The sequence below is a fragment of the Caenorhabditis briggsae genome (assembly GCF_000004555.2).
Source record: "Caenorhabditis briggsae complete genome, chrV, whole genome shotgun sequence".
NCBI classification, from domain to species: Eukaryota; Metazoa; Nematoda; class Chromadorea; order Rhabditida; family Rhabditidae; genus Caenorhabditis; species Caenorhabditis briggsae.
In genome coordinates, this window is record NC_013488.2 from 18,008,228 (window position 1) to 18,017,702 (window position 9,475).

The 9,475-nt window shown below is 39.4% G+C and overlaps 2 protein-coding genes across 2 annotated transcripts in view; one reads left to right on the forward strand and one right to left on the reverse strand.

Moving 5' to 3' along the window:
- Window positions 1–4,349, forward strand: part of CBG20539 — a gene marked incomplete at both ends in the record, with an annotated part of 6,070 nt that extends 1,721 nt beyond the window's left edge. The window contains 4 exons of the mRNA XM_002647733.1: window positions 1,429–1,490; window positions 1,917–2,049; window positions 2,579–3,244; window positions 3,312–4,349. Coding sequence (XP_002647779.1) covers window positions 1,429–1,490; window positions 1,917–2,049; window positions 2,579–3,244; window positions 3,312–4,349 — 1,899 coding nt within the window. The remainder of the gene's footprint in view (window positions 1–1,428; window positions 1,491–1,916; window positions 2,050–2,578; window positions 3,245–3,311) is intronic.
- Window positions 4,350–4,691: 342 nt separating this feature from the next.
- On the reverse strand, window positions 4,692–8,184 carry CBG20540 (the record flags this gene model as incomplete). The annotated part of the gene is made up of 6 exons (XM_002647734.1): window positions 4,692–4,987; window positions 5,034–5,081; window positions 5,156–5,362; window positions 5,435–6,928; window positions 7,433–7,585; window positions 8,133–8,184. The coding sequence occupies 6 exons, from the start codon at window positions 8,182–8,184 to the stop codon at window positions 4,692–4,694; spliced, it is 2,250 nt and encodes a 749-aa protein (XP_002647780.1).
- Between the last annotated feature and the right edge of the window lie 1,291 nt (window positions 8,185–9,475).

Below are 9,475 nucleotides of genomic sequence, written 5' to 3' on the forward strand. Positions count from 1 at the left end.
TTCGGGGAATACAATTTTTTTTGACGAAGTTTCTGAATTCCTGAATTTCAGAGCTTGAAAATCTCTGAATTTTTAGAATTCCAGAATTCGCAATCTGAGAATCTGAGAATTTCGAATCTTCAAAATCTGAGAATGCTAAAACTTCAAAATCTCAGAACTTCGGATTTTTCTCAATTTTCCAATTTTTCTCAATTTTCCTAAATTTTTGCGGTAATTTAAATTTTTCTCATTTTTCATAATTTTCTAGTTCATTGATTGAAGGAAACAATCACAATTTAGCAATTTACCAACGAAATTCGAAAATTCCAAAAATTAGCCAAAAATGAGCTATTTTGTTTCGAAAATCGTTCGAACAGGCAATGAAACATTACAAAAACTATAAAATTGATTTTTTTTCGATAAATTACCACGAAAATTTGAGCAAAAACGATGAAAAACAAAGGAAAACGGAGAAAAATGGGAATTGCGAAACGATCTCAATTTCGCGAAATTTTCCCATGGAAGAGAAAACCCCGCAGCTCGGCCACGGCCATGGACTGATGACGTCATCGCTCGCAAATTTTATTTTTGGGATTTTCTCCGTTTTCTTTTGTTTTTCATCATTTTCGCTCAAATTTTCGTGGTAATTGGTCGAAAAAAATTAATTTTATAATTTTTGTAATGTTTTATTGCCTGTTCGAACAAATTTCGAGAGAAAATAGCTCACTTTGTGCGAATTTTTGGGATTTTCGAATTTCGTTGGTAAATAGCTAAATTGTGATTGTTTCATTCAATCAATGATATAGAAAATTGTTTAAAAAGGAGAAAAATTTAAATTACCGCGAAAATTGAGAAAAATTGAGAAAAAGACAAAGGAATATTGAGAAACAAAGGGAATTGAAATAGAATTGAAAAAAAAAAAACAAGGAACCATGAAAAAAATAATGTTCTCGAAATTCCGTTCAAAGATGCCCCTCGAGGAGTTGAACTTGTGAGGGCGATGATTGAGGGTGCGGCACCGCTACCGACTGAGCCACGCGGGCAAAGAGAAAGCGCACGCCCGATTGCATACATGAAGGCGAGGACGACAGCTGTACGCAGAGTGACATTAAGCGTTGTACACCGTGACGGTAGAATGCATACTCTAGCTACAAAAATCCCCCGTAAAATCTCCTGTCCCCCCACCCCACCTTTAATGAGGATCTTTCTTAATAAGGGTTTTTTCTTAGTGAGAATCTTTCTCAGTGATAAACTTTTTAAATAAAGATCTTTCTTAATAAAAATTTTGCTCGATAAGGTTATTTAAGGAGAGTCTTTCTTAGTGAGAATCTTTCTTAACAAGGATGTTCCTTAATAAGGACTTTGCTCGATAAGAATCTTTCTTAATAAGGGTTTCTCTTAATAAGGGTCTTTCTCAATAAGCATTTTTCTTAATAAGGATTTTTTTAGTTAGAATCTTTCTTAATGGGAAACTTTCTTAAAAATCGATTCAGTTGGGGGGGGGGGGGGGGGTTTTTTGAGGAATCTTCCTTATATATATATAAAACGCTAGAGGCGTCTGTCCGTCTCTCTGTCAACTTTTTAAAAAGCTTGAAAAATTAATTATAAGATCTCGTGACTCTTTAAAAGTAATTGAGGAGCAGAGCCACAAATCAGTAAAAAACTAGATTGAATCGCGCCGAAGGCGCACCAGCTTGCTGGTTTACCATTAAATGACTGTCAAAATTTCAAAAAAAACCCGAGATTTTGAAAATTTAGAGAAAAAAGTGGGAACATATTTTTTGAAATTTTTGATCTACAATTTTTTTCAGAAAAAAAAACACTTTTTTGGGCGCCAAATTTTTCCCGATTTTTTGGTTTCTTGCTGCTTTTTCTCTATTTTTAAACTATTTCCTCCCATTTTTTGCCCTTTTATCCCAATTTTTCGATATTTTCAGACACAAAAATCTCCCCAAAAATCTGAAACATCGCTCTGGAAATCAAAATTCGAAAAGAATGAATTCAAAATTGATCAGATTCATGAATGTCAACAATTTGAATCCGAAAAGTGCAGTTTTTCAAGAACGAGTTGTGAGTTTTGAAATTTTATTTTTTTGAGGTCAAAACATTGAAAAATCAGGTCACGCAACAAACAATCTACGTCACGACCTAAAAAAATCAAGGTCACGGCCTGAAAAATCTAGGTCAAGACCAAAATTCTAGGTCACGACCTAAAAAATCTAGGTCATGATCTGAAAAATCTAGGTCATGACCTAAAAAAAATCTAGGTCATGACCCAAAAAAAATCAAGGTCACGGCCTGAAAAATCTAGGTCATGACCTAAAAAATCTAGGTCACGACCCAAAAAATTCTAGGTCACGACCTAAAAAATCTAGGTCATGATCTGAAAAATCTAGGTCATGACCTAAAAAAATCTAGGTCATGACCTAAAAAAAATCAAGGTCATGACCTTAAGTATCTAGGTCATGACCCAAAAAATTCTAGGTCATGACCTAAAAAAAATCAAGGTCATGACCTAAAAAAATCAAGGTCATGACCTTAAGTATCTAGGGTTTTTGATTTTTTTTTTTTCAAATTGTTTGAAATTTTCCATATTCAGCGTCAAAATCTAGCCAACGCATTCATCTCGACAACGATACTCTCTGCGATTCCAGGAATTATAATGGCTGTTCCAGTTGGATTGACTTTTGGAGGATTTTGTGCAATTTATGGAGCAAAAATTCCGAAAAAATTGGCTGAAAATCCAAAAATCGATGAGGATTCTGGAATTTCAGAGCATTCTGGAAATTCTGAGACGCCTTCTGAAGACGAGAAGGACAATAATGAATTTTTTGATTTTCAGAAAATTTCCCCGAAATTGAAAATTCTGGAAAATTCGAATAATTTGGGACCACAAATTTTAGAATATTTGGAGAAATCGCAGAAATTTGGAATTCTGATAACCCTTCGTGACGTGGCAACTCTTCTAGAATCACCAACGACTTCTGAAAATACAGTCAGAATTCAGTACAAGAAGCGGAAGATTAAAATTGTGAAAATTGAGAATTCTGGGATTTTGGAGATGTTCGAGAATTCTAGAAACTCTGATGGATCGCCGATTTTGATTTTGTTGGAAAAAGGAAATTCTGAAGATTTTAAAATTCAAAATTTGGCTGAAAATCGACAATTCGTTATGGAGATCAAGGAGATTTTTGAGAAAAATGGAGAGGAGAAAATTGTGGAAAAATCGGATTCTGAAATTTTGATTATCCGAAAAGGGGGCGTGGTTTGGGCGAATTCTGGATTCTAAATGTGTTTTGTTCGGTTTTAAATTTAAATTTTTTGAATTTTATATAAATTTGTATTTTTGCGAAGTTTGGGATTTTCGGAACTTTGGAAATTCTGAATTTCCAAAAACTTTGGAAATTCTGCACCATGGACACCATTTTCCAGCCCACCATGATCCTGCTCACCATGGGACCCATCATGGTACCCACGATCAGTCCCATGGAACCCATGGTGGGTACCATGATCCTGCTCACCATGGGACCCATCATGCTACCCACTATAAGTCCCATGGAACTCATAGACGCCATTGCCTAGCTTACTATGGGACCCATCATGGTACCCACGATCAGTCCCATGGAACCCATGGTGGGTACCATGATCCTGCTCACCATGGGACCCATCATGCTACCCACTATAAGTCCCATGGAACTCATGGACGCCATTGCCTAGCTTACTATGGGACCCATCATGGTACCCACGATCAGTCCCATGGAACCCATGGTGGGTACCATGATCCTGCTCACCATGGGACCCATCATGCTACCCACTATGAGTCCCATGGAACTCATGGTGGGTACCATGATCCTGCTCACCATGGGACCCATCATGCTACCCACTATGAGTCCCATGGAACTCATGGACACCATTCCCTAGCTTACTATGGGACCCATCATGGTACCCACCATCAGTCCCATGGAGCTCATGGACACCATTCTCCTGCTCACCATGGGACCCATCATGGTACCCACTATGAGTCCCATGGAACTCATGGACACCATCCCCTAGCTCACTATGGGACCCATCATGGTACCCACTATGAGTCCCATGGAACTCATGGACACCATTCTCCCGCCCATCACGGAGAACACCATGGACACCATGAGCACATGGATGGTCACCATGCCCCACACCATGAGCATGGTACCCACCATGAGTTTCATGGAACCCATGGTGGGTACTATGATCCTGCTCACCATGGGACCCATCATGGTACCCACTATCCCACTATGAGTCCCATGGAACTCATGGACATCATTCTCCAGCTCATCATGGAGAACACCATGGAAAACACCACGGACACCATGCCCCCAGATAAAAAATAATATGGTACCTAGGCTATGTGAAATTTTACCCAATATAATGGTACCCAATAAAATGGTACTGGATAAAATGATGCCCTTCAAAATAGCACCTAAACTCTGTTAGAATGGTACTCAATAAAATGGTACCTGAGCTAGGATAATCATCCGTTGAGGATGAGGGCATTTCTGAAAAGCTTTGAATTTTTGTTCGAAAAAATACAAAATTCATTCTAAAATCCACTAAAATCTTTACATAAAAATTTTACATTTAGAAAAAAATTACAAAATTCTTAATTTTCCAAAAAATACAAATGGTACAGGGACGCATTTATCAAAGCGTTGAGCAATGACTCCACTGGCCGCCTAATGCTTCTTATGGGCCTTCTTCGAGTGCTTCTTCGAATGCTTCTTATGGTGTCCATGATGGTGTCCATGAGCATTTTCCTTTTCATGGTGATGGGACTCATGGTGCCCATGGTGTCCATGCTCATGGTGGGGAGCGTGATGTCCGTGGGTTCCATGGGACTCATGGTGCCCATGAGCATGGTGTCCATGGCCTCCATGGTGATGACCTCCATGCTCGACGCTATGGTGTCCGTGGTGTGTCGAGGTGTGGTGATGGGCAGGGGCATGGTGTCCGGTATGGTGTCCATGGTTCGCTGAAATAATATTGGTCAGGTACCATTCAATCACAGAATATGGTACCTGGGGCATGGTGGTGTCCATGGTGTTCGGTATGGTGTCCATGGTGGGCTGAAAAAGTACCATTTTATCAAAGTAGCATTTTATCGGGTACCATTTTACCATAGTACCATTTTATATCTTACCTGGGGCATGATGTCCGTGGTGTTCTCCATGGTGACCATGGTGGGCTGGAGAATGATGGGCATGGTGTCCATGCTCGTGGTGAACTCCGTGATGTCCGTCACGGTGTCCATGGTGGGCTGGAGCGTGGTGTCCATGGGTTCCGTGAGACTCATGGTGGGTGTGGTGGGTCCCATGCTCATGGTGTGGGGCATGGTGTCCATGGTGCGCTGAAAAATATAGGTAAACATTGGAACAATTGAAAAGGGCATTCGGAACTATTTAATAACAAAATATGGTACCTGGGGCATGGTGGTGTTCCCCATGGTGCCCGTGGTGGGTCCCATGCTCATGGTGCGGAGCATGGTGTCCATGGTGTTCTCCATGATGGGCTGGAGAATGGTGGGCATGGTGTCCATGGGTTCCATGGGACTCGTGGTGGCCATGATGGGTACCGTGCTCATGGTGTGGGGCATGATGTCCCTCCTTGTGCTCGTGATGTCCATGGTGTTCTTCATTGTGGGTACCATGCTCATGGTGAGGGGCATGATGTCCACCCTTGTGTTCTTCATGGGCATGGTGTCCGTGGTGGGCTGGAGAATGATGGGCATGATGGGTGCCGTGCTCATGGTGTCCATGGTGTTCTCCATGATGGGCTGGAGAATGATGTCCATGGGTTCCATGGGACTCGTGGTAGCCATGATGGGTACCATGCTCATGGTGTGGGGCATGGTGACCATCCTTGTGCTCATGGTGTCCATGGTGTTCTCCATGGTGGGTACCATGCTCATGGTGTGGGGCATGATGGTGTTCGCCATGGGCATGCTGCTCATGATGTGGGGCATGGTGTCCTTCCTTGTGCTCATGATGTCCATGATGCTTCTTCTCGTCCTCGGACTCGGATGACGAGCTAGAAGAAGAGCTGGAACTGCTAGAAGAGCTGGAGCTGGAGCTAGATGAGCTGCTAGACGACGAGGCAGCCTTCTTGTGATGCTTCTTCTTCAGATGCTTCTTGGCGTGCTTCTTATGATGCTTCTTCTCATCCTCAGACTCGGAAGATGAGGAGCTGGAGGAGCTGGAAGAAGAGCTGGAGCTAGACGAGCTGGACGAGCTGGACGAGCTGGACGACTCGACCTTCTTGTGATGCTTCTTCTTCAGATGCTTCTTAGCGTGTTTCTTGTGATGATGCTTCTCGTCCTCGGACTCCGAAGAGCTGGAGGAGCTGCTAGACGAGCTGGAGGAGCTGGAGGAGCTGGAAGAGCTGGAAGAAGACGATTCGACCTTCTTGTGATGCTTCTTGTGCACCTTCTTCTTCTTCTCGTCTTCAGATTCCGAGGAAGAAGACGATGAGCTCGAGCTGGAGGAGCTGGAGCTGCTAGAGGAAGAGGAGGAGCTGGAAGAGGATTCAGCCTTCTTGTGATGCTTCTTGAGGTGTTTCTTGGTGTTCTTCTTATGGTGGTGCTTCTCATCCTCAGATTCCGAGCTAGAGGAGCTTGAAGATGAAGAGCTTGAGCTGCTGGAGCTGCTAGACGAGCTGGAAGAGCTGGATTCGACCTTTTTATGATGCTTCTTCAGATGCTTCTTGGCATGCTTCTTATGATGCTTCTCATCCTCGGATTCAGAAGAGCTGGAGGAGCTGGAGCTTGAGCTGCTAGAAGAGCTGGAGCTGCTTGAGCTAGAAGAGCTGGAATCTTTGGCGGCCACGTGATGATGGTGATGATGGACCTCGTGATGGCCTGGATGGCCATGATGATGGGTATGATGGCCATGATGAGGAGCGATGAATTGGAGGAATGCTAAAAATTGAGATTTCAGAGGTTTTGACAATCATTTTGGCGTTAAAACTAAGCGATTTACTTCAAAATGAACAGAGTTATGCTCCAAAATGCACGAGAATGCACAAAAATCATTTTGGAGCATTTTCGTTCATTTTTGGAGTTTTTTGGTTATTTTTGTATTATTTTCAAATGTTTAAAGCTAATTTTGGTAGTTTTAGTTGCCTAGAAATATTCTAAAAATGCCGAAAAAGATTCGAAAATGACCAAAAATGCAAAAAAAATCATTTTGGAGCATTTTCGCTCATTTTTGGAGTTTTTTGGTTATTTTTGTATTATTTTCAAATGTTTAAAGCTAATTTTGGTAGTTTTAGTTGCCTAGAAATATTCTAAAAATGCCAAAAAAGATTCGAAAATGACCAAAAATGCAAAAAAAAATCATTTTGGAGCATTTTCGCTCATTTTTGGCTCAAAATGCTCCAAATTTTCTCAAATAAGAAAGCTAAAAATTATTCAGAAACTTACATTTCAATGAAATATGTCCATCGTGAGCATGATGGTCGAAAACCTTCTGGAAATGGAGCTCTTTTGCCAAATGCTCTATATCATGAAGAGCCGAACGAGCCTCGTCACGGGTCAGCTTCTTTCCATGCGACGAGTGCTTCGAGAAGATTTTTTCTGAAATTTTGGAGTTGGTACAGTAATCCTGATGATGTTTTGAAATACAGTAATATTTTTTGAAAAAAAATTTTTTTTTTAAATTTTTTTCAGATTTTTTTTTTGGAAAAATCTGCTTGGCTACACTTTTTAGCATCTTTTTTTTATTGATAAGCAAAAATTGTGAGAATTGATAACCCGAAAAAAGTACAGATGTGTTTGTATAGTTGGCAAATAATTGGAAATTTTCCGGAATTTTTTTAATCACTGATAAGAAAAAAAATCTGAATTCTGATAAATGAGGTTTTTTAGAAATTCAGAAATTCAGAAATTCAGAAATTCAGAAATTCAGAAATTCAGAAATTCAGAAATTCAGAAATTTAGAAATTCAGAAATTCAGAAATTCAGAAATTCAGAAATTCAGAAATTCAGAAATTCAGAAATTCAGAAATTCAGAAATTCAGAAATTCAGAAATTCAGAAATTCAGAAATTCAGAAATTCCTTCAGCATTTTGAGATTTTTTTTTGTTGAAAAATCTAGGTCATGTACAGTAACCCCAAAACTCACTAATCTTCTGAAGAGACACGTGGTGGGTGTGGTGGTGGTGATGAACCGGCATAATTGGTCCTGAAACTTAAAGTTTTGAAAAAAAAGTTTTTGGATTTTCAAAGATGTGAGAATTTCAAGAAAAATGTATTTCCTTCCAGCCCTCCAGTTCACTTTTTATACAGCTTATCTCTCTAACAAGACTCCGCCCACTTTTCTGTCCTAGGCTCCGCCCACTTTTGTGAAAACCGAAAATCATGAGACAATTAAAAAATGATGTTTGACAAGGAAAAGCGTGACTATAACTTTTTTTTTGGCTGAAAATGTGATGTAATATTTTTACAGAGTTACAGAACAATGGGAAAAAATAGAGATATGATGAAAATTGACAGCTGTGTGGAATCAGAAAAATTGAAGAATGCAAAAAATTGAAAAATCCCAAAAATCAACATTTTCAGAGTCTTAAAGAATTTTAAGCGTTTCATTAGAATTCGCAGATCTTCTGAATTTTAGCTTTATGATACCGTAAAACCTGTAATAAAAGGGCATGCCCCACACTGTCAAGTTTGAGCTCAATTATCTCAGCTTCTATAAGAGATATCAAAAATGTGTCAACTGATAAAATGTATAAGATATTATGATAAACAATTTATCAATTGTTTATTTTTTATCTTTATCAGGAACCGCGATAAATTGGCTCAAAGTTGAAGGGGCCCTTCTAATACAGGTTTAACGGTATTTCAACTTTTATCTAGATTTTTACAATTTTCAAAATGCTAAATTTCAATTTTTTGGGAAACCTCGATTTTCTAAACTTTCCGAAATTTCTAGAATCTCCAGAATACTGAAATTTTGATGGTTTTTCTTGGAATTTCGAAACATCAGAATTACAGAAATCTTGAATTTCTGAAATTCTAAACTTCTGAATTGTTGGATTTTCGACTTCCCAAACATGGATTACTAAGTTTTCTGAATTTTTAGGAATTGGAAAATTTTTGAATTTCAGAATCTCAAATTTTCAAAACCCTTCTCGGCCAGTCTAGAATTTTTCAAAAGCAACAATTTTTAATTTCCAGAACTTTCTACAAAACTTCCAATTCCTTCTATTTCCTCCTCTTCTTCCCCCCAAACCACAAAAATTCCAAAAATGTGCCATCAGCAGTTTTTGTGTGTAATTGATTATTGCCCAACTTCTGATTTCTTATCAGTGTTTGCCAAAAATCAGTTTTTTACGATTGGCAAGAATACAAAGATGACCACGTGACAGTGGAAGACACACAAGGTTTTCCGGGAACTGGAAAAGGAAACTAACAATTTTTTCCAGAAAAAAAAATGTTAGAAAAATCGGCTCTTTATGATGAAGT